Source organism: Dermacentor albipictus, chromosome 1 (genome assembly GCF_038994185.2).
Source record: "Dermacentor albipictus isolate Rhodes 1998 colony chromosome 1, USDA_Dalb.pri_finalv2, whole genome shotgun sequence".
Classification (NCBI taxonomy): domain Eukaryota; kingdom Metazoa; phylum Arthropoda; class Arachnida; order Ixodida; family Ixodidae; genus Dermacentor; species Dermacentor albipictus.
The window spans coordinates 498,758,038-498,778,273 of NC_091821.1; the positions used below are offsets into that span (position 1 = coordinate 498,758,038).

General features: G+C 46.1%; 2 protein-coding genes across 4 annotated transcripts in view; one reads left to right on the forward strand and one right to left on the reverse strand.

Moving 5' to 3' along the window:
* Nucleotides 1-20,236, forward strand: part of LOC135920357 (PAT complex subunit CCDC47) — a 71,340-nt gene that overhangs the window by 4,355 nt on the left and 46,749 nt on the right. For all 3 annotated transcript variants that reach the window (XM_065454606.1, XM_065454607.1, XM_065454608.1), the window contains exons 3-5: nt 1,161-1,271; nt 6,858-7,032; nt 16,721-16,917. In XM_065454606.1, coding sequence (XP_065310678.1) covers nt 1,161-1,271; nt 6,858-7,032; nt 16,721-16,917 — 483 coding nt within the window. The remainder of the gene's footprint in view (nt 1-1,160; nt 1,272-6,857; nt 7,033-16,720; nt 16,918-20,236) is intronic.
* On the reverse strand, nt 11,444-13,520 carry LOC139054884 (piggyBac transposable element-derived protein 4-like). The gene is made up of 2 exons (XM_070532575.1): nt 13,182-13,520; nt 11,444-13,095 (listed from the first exon to the last, which is right to left on the reverse strand). Exons 1-2 carry the CDS (start codon nt 13,496-13,498, stop codon nt 11,532-11,534), a joined length of 1,881 nt encoding a protein of 626 aa, XP_070388676.1. The 5' UTR covers nt 13,499-13,520; the 3' UTR covers nt 11,444-11,531.

Here is a 20,236-nt window from a genome sequence, read left to right on the forward strand (position 1 = left end):
CTCCGTCCCAAGGCGCTAACGAGGCTCAAGGGCCCTTAAGCTCAAACGTGGCTAGGGAGACCCGGAAGCTCGGTGCTGTTGCCACAGAATAGAAAATAATTGAGGAAGAAGACCCTTACGTATGGCTCCAGTGGTACTTTAGGGACCACAATAAAATGGCACATTTCTAAACATTTGAAGCCATTTTTCTAAGTTTACGTTTGATTTCACAGAAATTTGCATGATCAAAAACTATCATTTTTGTAATGGACAAAGCAGGCTTATCTGAAGGACATCTTCTGGGGTGAAATTTTGTGCAGAAGGCTACTGTGAACTCAAATTTTTATTTTTTATTTCTTTTAATCGTAAAATAAAAATTTTGAACACAAGGGGAAAGTGAAATCCTAGTGGGGCCAATTGTGTTAATTTTTAAATGAAGAACTACTAAAATAGAAAAAAGAATGCTAAAACTTGCTGCCATTTTAGAATGATAGTGTCTGTGATTACCGGTAATTGCATGAAAATTTCACTTAAAAATTTGAAGAATAATTAGTCATAAAAAAAATTGCTCTACAATAGTAAAATTTGGCACCCGGAATCATATTATTGCGCTAAGCATCCCCTGTAATTTTCATTACCATTCACTCTATTGTTTAAAAGTTCACTACACGGGTAGCATCCCCCTTAGCCTCCTCTCATTGAGTGGTAAAGTTGGAAGCAAATATGCTAGAAAAATGCCCAATGTAGAATAATTATGAATACGAAGGTTTGTAAGGATTGCTTCCTTTTTGTGCAGCTCTCTAAACAGTAGTTTCAGGGACAAAAGAGAGTGAATAGAAGTTGGTGTAGCTACCATTTGAGACTCCTTCCTTGCGCTGGTAATTGCTGTGATGTGCAATGGCAGCAGAATGAGGGAGTCAGTGAGAACAAATGTTAGAGTTTATTAAATACGCTGACAAGTGACGACAGATTGAATCACACTTAATTTTTCTGAAACTTCATTGGAGGAATAACTTGAGAAGTCAAATTGGTTGTAGAATGATTATGGATGGCTTCATTGCTAGAAGTGAATGAATGTTAAGGTGTTAAAAAGATTATGCATGTTCGGGTTTTGGTCAATGTGAACGTTGGTGTGGCACTGTTTGTTGTGTACTCAATGTGCGTCTTCCGTGTGGCTGCAGGAAGAAGAGGAGTTTGACCACTTCCAGGATGAGGAGGAATTTGAGGGCCTCGACCAGGAGCGCCAGCCCAGCCGGCCGCAGGGCGACAAGCCACACTTGACCATTGCCAAGGTCTATACTCGCCATAACCTTTCAGTTCTCAATACTTTGTTGCTCATAGACCTTTGCTTACGCGTGACCGAATTACACAAACATGCCATATTACACCTGCTATAATGGTAAACTATGAAAAGTTTAAGTACACTAAAGTGCCTTTGCAACTAAATGCTTGGAACTTCCAAAATCCCTTTGTCGTGCGCGTCACTTCGTTTCAAAGATTGCGCACTGTGCTGCTCACAATAGAGCAAGCTAATCACATTCAGCAAATAAAAATCTTGACATGAATTCAACAGATATTTATTGAAATAACTTAAAGATGTGCCAACCTCATTACTACAGAGAGAAGGGTACTCCTGGCGGGCGCCTACTGAAGTGTACACAATTTTGTGGACTCTCGATTCGATCAGTGCAACATTGCCTGCTGCCCCTGCAGAATTGGGTAGTGTGCTTGCGCCTGGTGTTCACAGAGTTTGCCAGTGTTGATTTCCATGGCTATTTCTTACACCTTGCTGTACTTAACTACAGTGAAACCTCTTTAAACCATAGTAGGATGGAGCACAGAAAAAGTACATACTAAATGGTAGTACTGCTTAACCGAAATAGCATGAGATTGCCCACTTACCTGTCAAAATTGTAACTGAGAGAGAGTGCAACGAAAGGGCAAAACGCGTGCAGTATTCATTCATTTCGCGCAACAAAAGTCTGTTATTTTCGTCTGATGCCGCGGCAGCCTAGCAGTGACAACAGCGACCTCAAACTTCTTTAAGCTCAGAGTCAGCTTTTCCGCCAGCCCCTTTTTCTCAGTAAACACCCGTATGAGGCTGATGTAACATGCAGCTTTTGCCACTGTCGGGCCTGACTCCTCATTACTGTCGTTAGGCGACACTTGGGCAATAACAGAGGCAATGATGGCGCAAAGTTGAACCTTGTAGCTGACACCTTTTCGCAGTCCCAGCAGCACTGCCAAGCACCTTCTCCTTCACATCCCAAATTCCACACACCGTAGTCAACAGTAGATCCCTCTCACGTGGCAATGCCGACTTAGTGCCACGTTTGATAGCACGAACAATGTCTTTACATGATCTTATACAGTCGAACCTCGATATATCGAACAGCGCGGTGATCGCAAAATAGTTCGATATAGCCAGAATTCGATATATAAAATCACGTAGAAAACGCGTCAAAAACTAGCGCAAATCAATCAATGAACCAATCGTGGCGCAATAGATACTCTCATGAAGCTTCAAACAAAGTATTTATTAAGTTCGCTGAAAGTACTGAAGCAGCGTAGCCTGCTTCATATTGGCAACCGCGTGCTTGACCACGGCGTCCTCAACATAGTCCAAACGGTCCACAAGAGACAGTCCAGTGCCTTCTATTGCGCAGCAGTAGCGGCGTACAACGGCCAAAGCAGCTACAGCCTCAGTTGCAGTCGGGAGCGGGGCAACATCAGCGCTTGCTGGATCAGCCTCGGCAGCGTCTTCGTTTGGCCGCTCAGCAGTCACTTCTGCCGCGATCTCATTTGTCAACTCCGCCACTGTTCCGGTGCTGTCGTCGCCGCCAACGAAGTCCGCAATGCACATGATGTGTGGCTCAGCACCGACAAAGCGCTCCAACTGGCTCCACGGCCTCCTCGATCATGCGCGCACGGCGGGGGCAAGTCTCGCCGTGTGTGCGTGATCGAGGCGGCTTGCCCCGCCGTACGCGCATAGGTGCGCGCGTGATCGAGGCGGCCGTGCTGGCTCCAAGCCGCCGCGTGTGTACGCCGCTACGTTCAAATGGCACCCTCGGCGCAACTGATGTGAGCAGCTGTCGTACGCAGCAGTCTGGAACGCCGATCGCGCCGCCGCTATCTTCGAGAGTGTTGCGGGAAAGCTCGCCTCCTGTCAACAGAGCGCACTTGGTCTGGGGCGGCGGAGTTCGATATAACCATTTTACATCCGGCCCCGTTCGAAATAAAGAATTAAAAATGCATGCGATTTTCCATGTGATATAGAAATTGTTCGATATACGCAATAATTCGATATATCCGTGTTCGATATATCGAGGTTTGACTGTAGAATTTTTCACAGGACTGGTGCTCGACTGTGTGGTCCTATCAAACCGATGCCATAGTTGCACGCTTGGCCCCAAAGAAGAGGATGAAGGCTATGATGATCGGAAAAGATCACACGTCTGCCAAAAAAACACAGATGTGAACTCTGGCAGAGTGTAGGTTGAAGCACCATTGACTGTCAGGAACACCATTCAGGAGGTCCCTTAGCAAACATGGTTTGCGATGTACAAATATTGTTTGGGATGGTCACAGTAGAGCCTTTGTAGCACTCTGTCAGGACAAGACTTATGGATTTGTTCCATTTACAAAGGAGGACTGCATTAATCATGTCAAGAAAAGGATGGGGACGGCTCTGTGTTCTGATCACAAAAGGCAAAAAAAGGCAACCTCTTGAAGGGAAAGGTGGCCTCACTCAAGATTTAATAAATAAACTGACAAATTACTATTGCACGGCTCTGCTTGACAACGACAATGTTCAAGACATGGAAAAGGCCGTGATGGCAACATATTATCATATAACATCTACCTATGAAGACCCCCATCATGGCCTTTGCCCGCAGGGGCCCCAAAGTTGGTGCCAACGTCAGACTGCAGAAGCAGAGAAGAAGCCTCCACCTCCTCTCAAGTACCGGCGTGGAAAGCATGTTGCCGATGCATTGCTGCCCGTGTACCAACGCCTTTTTGACATGCAGCTCCTCAGCCATTGCCTAGGGAAAAAAACCCAAAACGCTGCCGAAAGCCTTCATTCGGTCATATGGTCGCTGCTGCCAAAAGATAAAAAGGCATCATTGGTTGCGACAGAGACAGCTGTCCATGAGGCAGTCTGCAAATACAATGCTGGGGCCTGCCGTGCGTATGCTGAGCATTGTGCAACACTTGGACTGCAACCGGGACAACATGCTCTTCGCAGAGCAACGGAAAAGGATGTCTTGTGGAAAAAAAAAAGTCAAGCAAGGCACATCAAACCAAAGGCAAGGCACTCGAGAATCTACGCACTGAAAAAGACACAGAAGACTACAACCCCGGTGTCTTTTGATAATGTAATATCTAAGGTACAATTTCGAAAGCCTTTTTCTCAAAATGACTTGCTTCCTGCTTTGCTTGTACCACTGATTTCTTCGTGACCACTAGGTCTATTTCAGTTCTGTTTTTTTCCCTGTATTCCTGGATGTACTGTCCAGGGCATGACACTCTTGCTTTTGCAGTTTGACTTTACTACAATTAACGATTCGGCTACTTGCTCACAGCCTAAACACCTGTGGTACAGTCACCTCTTAAAAAATGAGAACTAAAAACATTTTCATTGCAAATAAGTAAATCTAAGAATGTCACGACCTCAACGATTCATCTTAGAATGCACAGTGCTTTGCACAAGTGTTATATCATATTTTTTAAGTGATTGAGGCTTGGAACAAGGCCAGAAGGAGAAAGATACTATACATAGAAAAGTTCTAAAGATATCTTTAAAAAAATTAAATTATGGGGTTTTATGTGCCAAAACCACTTTCTGATTATGAGGCACGCCGTAGTGGAGGACTCCGGAAATTTCGACCACCTGGGGTTCTTTAACGTGCACCTAAATCTAAGTACACAGGTGTTTTCGCATTTCGCCCTCATCGAAATGCGGCCGCCGTGTAAAGATATCTCTATGAAATTTATACAGTAGTATCACAGAAATGTTGCTCATAAGTCTGCCAATTTTCATAAGAATCCACGAAGAAATAAAGTTGTTATCGAATGCCACATCCCCCTTAAGAGTGGCGAAGTATTGCAGAGATAACAATTACAACGGACAGGGAATGGGAACTTACCTACGCATGTGACGACCAGCGAAGCAGCTCAAAAAACAGAAAAAGGGAGACGTACTACATAGCGTTTTTTTTTTGTGTGTGTATGTGTGTGTGTGTACTCTTCCCTTATTTACGTGATTGAATACACAACAATGTTGACGTGAAACAGCAAAATAACATCTGAAATATAACTGCTGGAGTTCGATGTCTCAGCCTGCCGTGGTGAGCTCTGTTCACAGGGTGCGTTTGCATCACAATTTGCACTAGTTTTCTACTTTGCATATTACCTAATGCCATTAATGTGGTCTGCCTCGTACAAGTGGCGACCACTCTCAAAAGCATACACACGAAAATACGTTTTCTACTACGTCAGGCCTTAACTCTTCCCGTATTGCACCCATTGGACGTCGTTAACCCGCTAATGATGGTTTGAAACGCCAGTTTCGAGACCTTCCGTGCTGCCCACGGACACACTGTGCTATCGGACATGAAGGAGAACTGTATTTTTCTTGCTAAGCAGTTTGCTTTTCCACCCCAGGCGATGATTTTTGGATGCACTTCTAAGTTTTTGCGATCGCCAAAGTAGAAACCAAAAATGGCCGCCCGCTATCAATAGTTTGATACACTGCTTTCAAGACCTCCCATGCTGCTCAAGGACACTCTGCATCATAGGATATGAAGCAGGAGAACTATATTCTTGTTTTCTAAGCAGTTCATTTTTTCACAGCCAGGTAGTAATTTTTGAATGCACTCCGAAATTTCACGATCATGAAAGTAGAAGGCAGAATGTCCACCTCCGGGAATGGGGTGTACGCTTCAAAAGATAGCAGATCTTGCAATTCCGCTGCGTCTGTGGCTTATCTTATTGATGGATTGAGCAACAGTGAGTCAGAGGATGCTGCCTTTTTGTCAGACTTTGACTCTGAGAGCGACGACGACTCAAGCCAGCTCGGAACATTGGTGGCCATAGCCCGGCACACCAAATTGTAGGGCTCGCACTTAAATTTTTGTAGTGCAATAGCTGTTGAAGGAAAAATTTAGATTTTGGGGGGGACAGTGCCTATTAGACGGAGATGCATTTTGTATATCTCATAATTTTTTTTTAATATTATTTTAGTAGATACAACCTTGTATTTACAAACTTTGTTCAGTTTTATCTCACAGCCTTGATACTGGCAATTTATATCTTTTTGATGACATACATCTCGTTAAAACTTTTATGTCTGAAAAGTGCATTCATTCTGCTTTTTGTTTATGTGTTACATGAAATATTGAATACAGTAGTTCCTTCAGAAAAAGAAATCTGGTGTAACCTACAAGAAACACTTATTGTCCCCATGGTAGAGAAAGAGTTAAAAGCCGTAGTGCAAAATCACTGGAAGTGCCGTGAGTGCCTTCTTGCCGTTGTTTGCTTCCCATGCCAGTGCTCTGACTTGTGCCATTCGCGGCGCTGCTCACCACCACGTAGCTGGCGCCATACAACAGCCGCCCGGTGCCTATACTGCCAAGCAGGCACATATAGGTAGATAGCTCGAGCTCATGTCAGACTGGTTTCTTTGAAACCATCACAACAAATGCCAGTCGCCTTGCAGCAACTCTAAGTTGCTGGTTATGTCAGCATTGCTCTCAACCTTGGTGTCATGCCAGCATAATGAAGGCATGCATCTTGAACTTGGACCGTGATGAATAACAATGAATGACTGAAGTATCTCAGCACGACCCATTCTCGACGAACTCTCGACTGCTGTGCAGGTACCACTGCACTTGCGGAGCAACTGGGAGAGCTTCTACCTGGAGCTGCTGATGCTGGCCGGCCTGGCTGTTTACTTTGGCAACTTCGTGGCTGGCCGCAACAAGAACCACCGGCTAGCTATGGCCTGGTTCCAAAGCCACCGGCAGCTGCTGCTCGACAACTTTGCCCTCGTTGGTTAGTTTGAACGAACAAATGTGAAATTGAGAACATGTACAATCGACAGTTTTGGTTTCCCCAAACAAGTCGCATTGCCACTGGCACAGCTCATGGCCAATTTGTTTACAGTTGTTGACTGATTTTCTGGACCTTTTGAATTATTTGAACATCCCCATAACACTGCCAACTTTGCTTTTGAACCAATGTATAGAAGTGACTGAAGTTGCGAATACTGTATGGTGTCTCGCTCAATTTAGTATTTGAAGATGATTCATGTGCACAATTTCTGGAAAAAAGGGAAACTGTGTGGAAAGTTGGCACCATTCAGCAAAGTTCCTAGATTACCGTATTTACTCAAATATAACCTGCACTTTTTTTCCGATAAAACGGGTCTAAAAATTTCGTGCGTCTTAGAATCGAGTACAATACTAAATCTGCATTACCCTATCGCAATCAGCATTTCAAATTGGCCACCTGGTACGGCCTTTGAGCCTAGCAGCCGTAGCTTGCTCCATGCGCCTGTAGTACGTGTGCATAGGTTAGTCCACCATCCGTCTTCCTGTTTTCTGCGTTTGCTCCATCAGCACGGAAGTACTGACTGCGAAGACATGCCGTGTTCATCATGATGCCGCAATTAAGAGGAAAGTGGTCACGTGTGCGGAGATGGATGCAAATTGGGCCGCATCACGAAGCACTCGGAGATCCCGAAACTTTCTTGCGAGGCTCGCACAAACAGGAGAGGCGTTCTACTCCAGCGACTTCTGTTTACTGCCCTATCTTGAAAGCGATCCGCAATGGGGACAGAGCCTATGCATTTAGGTGCACCAAGCTATGTGCTCGTCGCTTCGTTCGCGTTGACGCGAGAGGCCGCACAAAGTTCAATTTGCTCGCTCCTACAACCGCACTTCCTCGCTCCAGCGTTTTGATAAAGAGTTTCCACGACCATAGAGTGAGACGTGTTCATGTTTCCTTGTGTGTGTGGGACACCATGCTTGTTAATTTAGTTCTTAAGTGAATGTTTAAAAGTTTATACGGTTGATAAAGCGATTATCCTTAATATTCGTATAGCTGTCTACTGATTTACTGTGGCAATAAATGCTTCGCCTTTCGGGTGAAACTGCGACTCTTTTTTATCGCAACTTTAGTGCATTGGGAGCATCTCTTGTTTATCCAAATGAAAGTTTTATTTCTGTGGGAAAGAATGAGGTGCGCAGTACAGTAAAGGACTTTTCCCTTTTTAGGTCACGGCAAACGGATGTGCGTTACAATCGACGGTACGTTAGAATCGAGTAAATGCTGTAGCTTAGTTTTCATTGTCCCTTGCAATCTCATTGCATTCGGTTTTGAGAAACCCACAGCCGCTGCGAATAGATTTGTGTGGACTCACACCAAACCTGAAAGGAACACTAAGGAAAATATAAGGGAGGTAAGGGGTTTTTAAACCTAAAGTGTTTTAATATTTAAGTTAGGGTGATGAAAACTACAGGGACTATGTATGTTCATGTGCTCATATCACTTGTGAACTCAGTTTTTATATGCACCATGCCATTAATTTTTAAATTAATTATTCAGGAAAACGTCATTTGATCATAATTTTTATAAACTGGCTACACAGATCCTGCTGAATTAAATGTCATTGGATTCTACAGATGTCAAAGTACAACAAGAGTAATTTTATGGTTTATCTTTCCTAGAATAAAAGTTATAATGCTTAAAAGTGCTCATTTGTATGACTGAGAAGAAATACTTCTTTTATTTCACCCTTTCCAAAAAATTAGAACTTCCCTAAGTAGCATTTGATGCCCTTTTGCACTCACTAAACATTCAGCTTTTCAGCAAAACAAAATTGATAAAAATTTAGTGGACCAAAACTGAGAAAAGCTTGTCAAAAGATTGTACAGTTATGAAAGAATAAAACTGAGAAAATAGCTAAACGCAAAACTGTTTGGGTTACAGTCCCGGTGTGCCATCGCGAGCGTCCGCATTTTGCACTTACTCCCGGAAGTTTACGATAAGCTGCAGATCTTATCTTCAGTCTGTTCCCGCCGTTGCGCACGATCGGTGCTTGTCAAGAATGTTGTATCGGTCCTTGTGCCACATTGCCAATCGACGATGTTGTTAGAGGTGGCCGCTGAAACAGCTGCAGAAATCGTCGTTTCGACCAAGGAATTGCGATCCGCGACCACGCCGTCCTGCGTTGGGATCACTTGTGATGAACCCGACCCAAGATCTCACTTCCTGCTGCTTTTTTGCGCTTTTCCCCGAATTAATGTGCGCTGCGGAACTTTCGATGTGGCTTCACCACAATCAAAGTTTCGAAACGGCGCCAAGAGTTCAGGCCTAATTCGCTCTCAGCAGCAGTGGTGCACTTCGTCTAGCTAGCTTGGCACCTTGCCAATATGCCGCCACAGTGTGCAGTCTTTGTTAAGGACGTTCGAAAACGGCTTGTTCAGTTTTTGCCGAACTTGCACACAGTTGCGATCTTCCGAGCGTAATCCGACAGGAAAGGCTGTCTCGAACAACGAACGAGATGGTGACGTCGACTCGCCGTTCAGCGTGAATAGCAGCCGATGCGGCAGGCTCTGTGAATCGGAAGGCATAATTCATTCACGTGTGCTCGCTCCGCGAATAGGCTCACGTGACGGGACCATTTTTTGGTGCTGAATTACAAGGTGAATTTTGAGTGGATAGAAACTAGCACGGCTGGATATTGAAGAGAAAAAAACACAGCTCATTTGAATGACACCAAAATTGGCTGCAGTATCAAACGTAGAGCAGCAGCGGTGCGATGCTGAGAAAAGCCCGTTTTTCGCGCTTCCGTCAATGAAAATTCAGCTTTCTGATGTGATATAATGTGCTGCTACAGCTAAAATACCAATATAGGATGCATGAAAATTAGAGAGGTTATGCATCAGCAGCAGCAGAACCCAAAAATAAAAGTTTCATGAACTTGATTTTCTTTCGCGATTTTCGGTCTCAAAGACCAGCTTCCCCCCTTAGGTTGAGTTGATTCAATACTTTATTTGTCTAGGAGTTTATCGTCTTTTTCAGGGTGCCAATATATGACTTTGTTGTGTGGATAACTGCCACCGAACGTGCAGCTGCCCCTCGCCAAAACCGAGGCCGTGATGTAATCATGTCACCACCTCTGCCGCTATCTGCTAATCAGCCACGCCTTTGTCAGCTCGCGGCGGCGGCGTTCTTCGCACCGCCTGCCTCTTGCCTCAGCTCCGTATCCCGGCTAGTGGGTGGCGCAAGCCACCCAGGTGGCCTGGTGTCGCTCCCGTGTCACACGAGAAAAATACCATACTCTTCGGCAGGCGGTGCCACTCTGATTTTCCATCTGCGTCATTTTCTCATTACAGAAGCTTTGCTCTCGCTGCAAGTGACGAATTCGTTATTACAGAAGCTTAAAGGGACCCGGAACCTACTTTTTGATCGAAGTGGAGATATGCATTTCAAGTTAATATAGTTCATTTCAGAAATACACTGCCACATAAAGTATGTCAAGGCATTGGAGTTACTGGCAATCAAACACGCCCTTCACAGTGCTTCTGCTCCTTCTTCGATGCCTTGCGCTGCAAAGGCTAAGGCGGGGCAGGGCATGCCCACAACGGTCCGCCTGCTGAATGTCACCATGGCAGGCAGTTAAAATGAGATTTTGGATGTTAACGTAAAAGCCGCTACTTCTGAATTTGGCACTTATGACGCACCAAACATAAGCCAAAAGCGGCTGTCTTCAGCAAGCGGCAGTGCGCTTAACCAGTGGACTCGTTGCGGCAGCTGCGGTATCTATGCTACGTAGCAGACCGCAGTTGCTTGCAACTTTACGGCGCATGCCCAGCGTTTCCTTTTTGCACGACAGGACTTTAGTGTGTGCTCGCCCTCATGCGCTCCAGTCTGACCGTGCTACTTGGTGCTGACTGGCTTTGTCCTCCAGCGGTTTGACCGATTGATAGTAGCCACATCCAACTTGTGCATTGTGAAGCGATATCAGAATCTGCCAAGACATCTAACCAGGAGTGGCCAGAAGTCAGTGCACGTGTGGTCTGACCTTAAAGGGCCCCTGAAACGGTTTGGACAAATTTTGTAGACGCGTAGGGTACAGCTTAAGTAGAACATTCGCACCACAATTTAAGTGAAGCGTTACGTATTAACTCTTTCCTTACCGCAGAAAACGGCCGTTTTTGCTATGTGTCTACATATTATTTTTTTTTCTTGGGAAAATTTTGCTGTACAATGGATTGTTATATATGAAAATGTAGCTGATTGTTTTGCCTTTTTAATGTAATAACACACAAAGTAATCACTGCGACATTTTTTTATATTTTATCTCTGAAAGTTGAAGAAAAGTAGGGAAAACATACATGCGAAGACACAAAATTGACACTACACTTCCCCACACATAGAAGAAAAAAAAACTGGGATATACAAATGATTGTCCGTGAACTCAAGTACACTTGCTGAAAATCTGAGCACTCTAGGTAAAAAATTATATTTTCTAGCGACCTTTGAACTCAGCGCCCATGACGCATGTGCCAATCGGCGAAACAGTTGCGCGTAGTCGTAAAACAAAGGTGCGCTTCACAGGTGCTGCAAAAAACATTTGTCTTCACTTCTTTCTTGGTTTTCTCATAGCACTGCTTACAGTTCCTCCTATTGTCAACTTTCTCAGGCTTGTGGCGAACCCAGTCGGGTGGCAGATAAGAGATGCTGGCCGGTTGATCATCATCAAGATTCAAAATTTGCTTGATGAGCATCTCTCGGAATGAAAGTTGGTCAAATCGGGCACTCAGACGTAGCTCAGCAATATCGGTGTGCCCTTTCCTAAGCTCTTGAAATAGGATAAAACTATTTACACAAGCAATATCTATGCAGTGGAAAAAGAGTGTTTTCCACCAGCGCACACATTTACGAAGCACGTTGTACGTTCCAATAATCTGGTCAGACTTGTCAACGCCCAGCATACCTGCATTGTACTCATGTACCAACAAGGGCTTTCTTATGGTCCTCTCGCTCCACTTGTTGCCCACTTTTGTACGTCTCTTTGCAGGCACATGTTCATTGGCTGTATGGATGGTGCTCATAAGACTTACAGCCTTACTGTCCTTCCACTGAAGAAACAAGACATTTCCATCCCTCATCCAACGAATGTCTCCACGTTCAGCTTTCTTTTCCCATTTTGGATCTTTCAGATCGCCAGGGAAGCCTCGACGATCTTTTCTCGTTGTTCCACATGCCAGCGTTTTGCACTGAAGAAGGTGTTCGAAAAGGTGCTTCGAAGTATAAAAATTGTCCATGTAAATTTTGTATCCCTGTCCTAAATATTTATCACAAAGCTTACCCACTACATCAAAAGCCAATCCATGTGGTCCCGGTGTCTCCCGCTTGCCCGTGTACACGAAGAACTGTAAGGTGTATCCAGTTTCTGATTCAGCTAAAACCCACAATTTATAGCCCCACTTCGTCACCTTGTCCCGAATATATTGCCTGATTCCCGAGCGTGCTTTGGATTTCACCATCCTTTCATCGACTGAAATGGCTTCCCGTGGCTGAAAAAATCGTGCCGACGCCTCGTTGATCTCTCGAAGAAGTGGGAGTACCTTCCGCAGTTTGCCAGCTGAAGCAGCACTGTCATCCTCAGGGTCCGAGACATGCAAAAAAGCAAACAGGGAGAAGAAACGCTTCCTGCTCATGATCTTCCCTGGAAGTAGACCGCCGTAGAGTGTTCCAGTGTTCCAATACAAGTGGAGTCTAGGAAGTTGCACGATGCCCATGTAAATCAATAGCGCAATGAAGCGCAACATCTCAGGGGGCGTGACCTCTAGCCAGGAGCCATCTGGCTGAGCATAGCTTGGTTTCTCAAAAATTTTCATCCAAGCGTACTTGTTCGTGTGTGCACAGAAAGCGGAAATCATGTCAGCCGTAAAAAACATCATAAACATGTCCAGTGCACCATGAAACCTCCGCGTCTCACTCCGGCGCGTCAGGTCCAGGTGTACGCCAGGTGCGCGATTCGGTGAAAACCTGACTCGGCACGGCGTGTTCGGCAAAATATCGCCTCCGTATGTAGTTGACACCCTAAAAGAAAAACGTAAACAGGTGTCGTCATTTACAAAGCACGCGCATCGTATAACAACAACACTGACATCCGAAACTATGCTTACCTTGCAAGCCTAGTTGAAGGTCCCGGCTGCGTAGACGAATCATCACTGTCGGAGTCGAAATCCGATGATGCAATGTCCTCTACGGACTCCTCACTACTACTCATATCGATAATATGAGCATCAGAAGCAGCGGAATCACTTTGTGAAGACTTCTTTTTCAGCGGCGCGCGACGCGTTTTCGGCGGCATGTTGCGAGAACTCCGCGCTACCTTCTCCGCTGCTTTTTTTTTTCTCGCGGGAGCCTTCGCGCTAAAACGCAAAAAAACACAAAGAAAGTGCGCAGTAGTTCTTCTCTTACTTGCCAGATGGCGCCACATGTCCGTAGGCGCGGAGTTTTATTTTTGGCGGGGCATTCAAAACCATCGATCCGTAGAGATCGATGCTCTATGGCGCGGTAAGGAAAGAGTTAATGGAGCTACAAGCGATTAGAAGTTACCCTCCTCCCTAGCCATGCTCTTCCTCCTCAACTCGTTCGCCGAGCGAGCGGGGCTAAGCTCCGCCTTCACTGGTTCAGCATCACGATGCGACTTCACATCGTCCACTTCCGGTTGTTTTGGAGCCCGCCCCCACCCGCGCGAGACCTCTTCGCTAGCCGCTTAGCCGTCGACCCCAAGCAAGAGCTATCGAAGCAGCGTGCGTTGTGAGCATTCTGTCGTAGCGCCAAACGTGTTTTGTATTCCGGTAACCACAGGCAAGCTGGCCATTTCGGCAAATGACTGGAGGCATAAACTCAAGCTGATGAAGGAACTTTAGCGTAGACGTACGTGAGCGGCCTGATCGGTCTGCACGGTCCATACACTTGTTGGCGCAGGCCAAACAAAGCGTTAATATTGCTCTAACCAAGTGTAAAACATTTTAAACATTTATAAAAACAACGTGTTGATGATTACACTCCTGCGAAAAAATACACACCAGCAGCAAATAAGAACACATTTCTTTGCTGCTACTGTGTATGGTTGAGCTTTGTGCCACCAGGTGGCTGCACCATGCAGACCATTCACATTTGCCCTTCTGCTCATCTCATTGCTCATCCCGTTACGGCACAGTTAAGCGGCCAGACTCTGTCCCCTTGCGCTTGCGTTTGCCCTAATACCGGACTCGCAAAACGCTATTGCATTAATAATCTTCCGGTGTAAAGTGACGGCCACAAACGCGCAAATCCTGGCGCCGATCGGATAGCTGCAGTCCGATGCGCAGCAGCCAGTTCTCTCGTACGCTGCCTTGCAGAGGATCACGATGTCGCAGCTTGACAAATTGCCAGTCGCTACGTTTGCAGTGCACAAGGCAACAAAGTCTAATCATAGTGCTCGCGAAAAGACTGAGACCGACTCTGACCGCGGAGCTCTCGTCAAAATGGAGTACGTTGTAACACGAGCAGACGACACTTGCTGTGTGCCGGAAGTGCTTAAGTGTACTGAAAAATTATTCTTGTGCATTCTCTTTATGTTACTTTCTTCTCATAAAAACAAATTAACTAACATTCCAACTATTACGAAGATCATTTGTTTACCATAAAGTTGGAAAAATTATCGATCACGCGCCCTTGTCAGCCAATCAGATAGCTCGCCCCACTGACGTCATATAGGTTATTTCGGTCATATGGGTAGGGGCGGCTTAAAATTCCGGCGAGCAGTGTGCTGCGATCGGCAGCGATGTGGATTTTTAAAACCTTATAATAAATTACATGCTTTACGTGGGGCACTTAGATGTGTCAATTAATGATCAGAAGGACTTACTCTAACGACTCAGTACGTTTGTAGAAAATCGTCAAAAGCGTTTCAGGGTCCCTTTAAGTTTCACGTGGTTTGAGGCTAGTTGAGTGTTCAAAACTAGTTGAAATTAGCTAGACCCGACGGCTATGACGCTGATAAGCAGGGCGGCCACAAGGTCATTTCCCACGCGGGCGGCCACGCCTGAGCATGAGCAAGTGAAAGTCAGCATCTTCTGATAGTATGTAATCATTATCGAAATTCGAAAGCAGATTTTTGTTTACCCCTTTTACCCCTGTTTATTAATGAACTGATTCAATAAATAAGCACAGTAACAGCATGAAGAACCGCTCTGAGCCAAACACCCTTCTTAATTGACATCAGCTATTGACCAATAGCAGCCGCGTATGGGAATCTGCTGTGTTATGAAATATTTCGTCCAGAACAGATTGAGGAGCACGCTTCTGTTGAAAAGAGAGCGTTTCAGAGGAAGGGGACTTCGCACTGCGCTTATGAGCTTCACACGCTGCACACAACTGCAAAGCTTGGCTGAGATGTTCACAGCAGCGCATGCTATCCGCGGAGTATGTTTTTTCACCAAGCCCGAGGGGTGGTGCAGGCAGGACCCTTTTAAGTCTTTCAGTGTAGCTCGACTCAATATTTTCCTTTAATGTCCCTTTAACTTTGGCCACGGGTAACCCAGCAAATCAGCAAAGATTAGGCGTGAGAGCCTAGGCAGTGTGGCTATGACACAGATTCCCTGCTGGCCAGCATGGTGGCCAGTAGCAAGCAGTCGTGAGAACTTTACAGCTTATTAAGTTGCTCAACGAAGATGAGGTCTGAGAACAGGCACATGGGCTATACTGAGAGCCACAGAAGTCATGTTCGGGTTCGTAGGCACCCAACCAACAAATACAGTGAGTGTGCCTACCGAGTTTGTACTGACAGTGGCAGAATGCTTCCATGGCCTCAACACAAAATTTTAAGCACTCTGAACTGCAACACTGCACATGAGTCTAAACTAATTTTATGTACTGCTGCTACTGTACGAAATGCTGAACAACTTGCATTTTTGCGTGAAATTACTGAACACTTTAAATGGAAACTGCTCCCCTATAGTTTGGTTTCCTTTTCTTGAAGTAAAGGATCCTTTAGTCTTTAGATTTGTTAACTTCTTTCTGTTGTGTAAATTTTTTGTGCAATTTCCACAACTATACGAACTATTTGCTTTGAAATTTTCAGACATTTGCAGTTCACTTTGAATTCTCTTCAAGCCACTAAAGTGGTATTTGCACGAGTCTAAAAATTACCGCAACAGGTGTTCACATTCAAGCGCAACAAACGCATGGCACAAGGCAGGGACAAGGGACTCTTCTTTCACTGTTTGCTCGGAGCCTCATCCTTTATAATCTGTCTCGCGCCGTTGTGTTGCCACCTGTCACTGTTTTCCATTGCGGGCAGTGACCATGTTGCCCAGCATACGTAGTAGTTATTGCCAAGCTGCCACTTTCCCAGATGTTGGTCGCAGATTATGGTGCAACCTTTGGTTGCGTCAACTTTCTCTCTCGGTGCATGTCACCACCACTCATAGAGTTGCGTGCACGAGCAGAGTGGCAGCACTGCACAGCGAAAATCGTCCACCCTCTAGCAACACCAGTGATGAGACATGATCAGACAGTGTTTGGAGACATGCTACCAGCTCAATGGGCCACTGGCTCCGGTGTATTTCATAGCAGCTGGTTATTTTTCTCCTTGCTCGCGTGTTGCTGCCCTCGCTGCTTCCTTTCACAACTGTTGTGCAAGCACAGTAAGCGTGCACGCTGTGCGCAGGGGATGATGGGCGCAAGGAGCTGGCCCCAGACGAAGCTGAGGCGGGCGGCCTCGTCAAGGACTCTGAGAGTGTCTACACCCTCTGGTGCAGCGGCCGGCTCTGTGTCGAGGGGATGCTGGTGGAGCTGCGTCTGCTCAAGCGGCAAGACCTGCTCAGTTTGATCGCGCAGATGGTGCGACCATCAGCTGACCAACTGGTGAGTCCAGGTGTGGCGACACACTCTGCACCTTCGACCTTTTCCACTAACTTGGAACATTGATGACAGATGGCAGGGTGTAACGGAAATGCTTTACCTCGTTATGCCTTTTGTTTGGGTTGCACTTACTGTAGTAAGTACTGAGTACCAGGTAGCATGTACCAACAGACTGTTGCATTTGACAAGGTTTCCCACAGAGATGTGAAAACAGCTGAATCTTGCTGCAACGAAACTGGCAGGACTCAAGGAAGACATTTGTTGCACTGACAACCTTGTGTCATCAAATCAGTCAGAAAACAACAGCAAATCAGAACTAGTGTTGCGTGAAGACTGCAGTCAACCCTAGGAACAGGCTGGCTTTAGTGACGTATAAGGAGTTCCAGCTAGTACAGACGTGAGCACAAGTAAAAGGAATGGACAGGACAACGCTGTCCCCCAATGCTGTCCAGGATGGCACTGACAACCCCCTTATATGTTCACCATGCACCAACTGGCCCTGCAAACCACACTACTAAAGAGGCTGGCTTTAGAAGATATTCTCAATAATAGATCGCATCCATGCCATCAATCAGCCATGAAATGCAACCAATGTATAGTCTATAGAGTCAAACCTCGATATATCGAACACAGATATATCGAATTATTGCGTATATCGAACATTTTCTATATCACTTGGAATATTGTGTACATTTAAAATTTTTTGATTTTGAAAGAGGTTGGATGTAAAATGGATATATAGAACTCCGCCACGCCAGATCACGTGCGCTTTGTTGACAGGCGATTAGCTTTCCCACAACAACCTTGAAGATAGCGGTGGCGCCATGGACGTTCCCGACTGCTGTGCACTATAGCTGCACACATTGATCACGCTGAGGACGCCATTTGAACGCAGCTGCGTATGCATGGGGCGGCTTGGCTAGTTCAACAATGTCAATGACACATTGCATTTGTCGCACTGACTCCTTCTCGGTGCCGCGCTCTGCGCCTGCCGCGCCTCGCGAGACTGGCGGTTTGCATCCAGAGACATGCGACAGCACGTGCTCACTGGGCACACTCATAGACGCCTTAGCAGACGCCACTTAATACTTTCTTATTGACAGTGTTTCAAAATGCTTCAATTGACAGACATGGAGATTGCAGCAGAAGTAGCGGCCAAACAAAGATGCTGCCAAGGTTGATCCAGCAAGCGCTGATGTTGCCCCGCTCCCGACTTCAACTGAGGCTGTAGCTGCTTTGACCCTTCTATGCTGCTACTGTGGCTACGTCTGTTAACTCTACCACTGTTTCGGTGCTGTCGTCACTGCCAACGAAGTCCTCAATGCACATGCTGTGTGGCTCAGCACCGACAAAGCGCTCCAACTGGCTCCACTCGGCGGGGCTTGCCCCCGCCGGGCGCCCGTGACCGAGGCGGCCGTGCAGGCTCCAAGCCGCCGCGTGCGTACGCCGCTACGTTCAAATGGCACCCTCGGCGCAATCGATGTGGGCAGCTGTCGTACGCAGCAGTCCGGAACGCCCATCGCGCCGCCGCTATCTTCGAGAGTGTTGCGGGAAAGCTCGCCTCCTGTCAACAGAGCGCACTTGGTCTGGGGCGGCGGAGTTCGATATATCCATTTTACATCCGGCCCCGTTCGAAATAAAAAGTTAAAAATGCATGCGATTTTCCACGTGATATAGAAAGTGTTCGATATACGCAATAATTCAATACAATATTGTATTGTATTCGATTCGATACAATAATTCGATACAGTCAAACCTCGATATATCGAGGTTTGACTGTATACAAATTCTGGCTATATCGAACTATTTTACGATCACTGCACTGTTCGATATACCAGGGTTTGACTGTATATGGCTTTCATATACAGTCGAGCTCGCATACAATAACGAACAAAACCCGCACGACCGTCAAATTATATGTACTTTCATTCAATGGCACAACATCCCACATACAATGAATGCCTTTGATCCCAGCTGATTGGTTACAGCGAACGGATGGCGTAAACTCAGTGCAACAAGGCATGTCGAGATAATGATGGCCTCTGACACCTTTGTGAGTTGCAGACTGTTTGCCTGAGCCTCCTCGCAGGCGAACTACACGTTTCGTGCCCCTCTCATCGTGAGCTTACCCTCGGCCTGCCGACGCACACTGCCCACGAGTGTTGGTGTGTGGCTTCCCAGATTACCCATCCTCGCAACTCCATTCTGCTGCCTCTCCTCACTCGTTCTCGCAACTACCTTGTTTTCGCCTACCATTTTCGCCATAGCAGGCACACTACGGTGGCGGCCGCCTGCTTGAAGTCCAGAAGTTTAGTTTTCTGGCCATTCCCGGGCCTCTCCACACTAATCTCCACGTTTCTTTGCTTGATTGTTGCATGTGCACGTCTGCTATGTCAATTGCGGTGCTTCGTTCTCCATGTCAGTGTGTGTGTGGTGCAAGTGCTTTGACCTAGTCATGTCCAAGTTGTATTTAGCAAGGTGGATGGGAAGTCTGCCGTGCCTGCGACAGCCACGATATGAAAAGCGCTGGACATAGCAATGAGGTGAGCAGTTTTGACGGAACTGTCTCAAGGTGCTAAAATCTGCAAGTTCGTGGAGAAGTAGGTGTTGAAATCAACCATCTCAACGATTCTAAAGGACAAAGAAAAGATTGCCAGCTCTGACACCAACTTGATGGACAGAAAGTGTCTGCAGAAGGCCACTTATACAAATGTAGAGAATGTGCTGCTCAAGTGGTTTGCTGATGCACGAGCTCGCAACATTCTGATAAGCCTTGACAAAGTGGATGCTGGCAAAGGCAAGAACTTTGCATTCCTACTTGATTTTCCCGACTTTTGCCCATGCAATGGCTTGCTACATTGGTTCAGAGTGTGGCATGGGATTGTTTTTAAATCGATTGTCAGCAAGGTTGATTCAGCAAGTTACCAAGACGTTGCCTGTTGGCTTGTGACAAACCGAGCCATTACTGCAAGCTGTGCTGAGCAGGACATGTATAACGCAGACAAAACTGCATTATTTTATCAGAAGCTGCCGGACAAAACGCACGTCGTGAAAGGCAACTCATGCACTGGTGGCAAACACAGTAAAGTGCGCATTAGAGCACTTCTGTGCACTTACATGGATGGCAGGGACCAGCGCATACTCTTTGTAAACAGAAAATTTTAAAAAGCTGCATTGCCTTTGGGGCTGTGCCCGTGCGCTTGCTGCCAAGGCATGGATGCCAAGGCACAATGCCAAGGCATGGATGACCCACAATTTATTCGCAGAGTGGCTAGGTGAGCATGACCGCGACATGCAGAGGCAAGGCAGGCACATGCTGCTT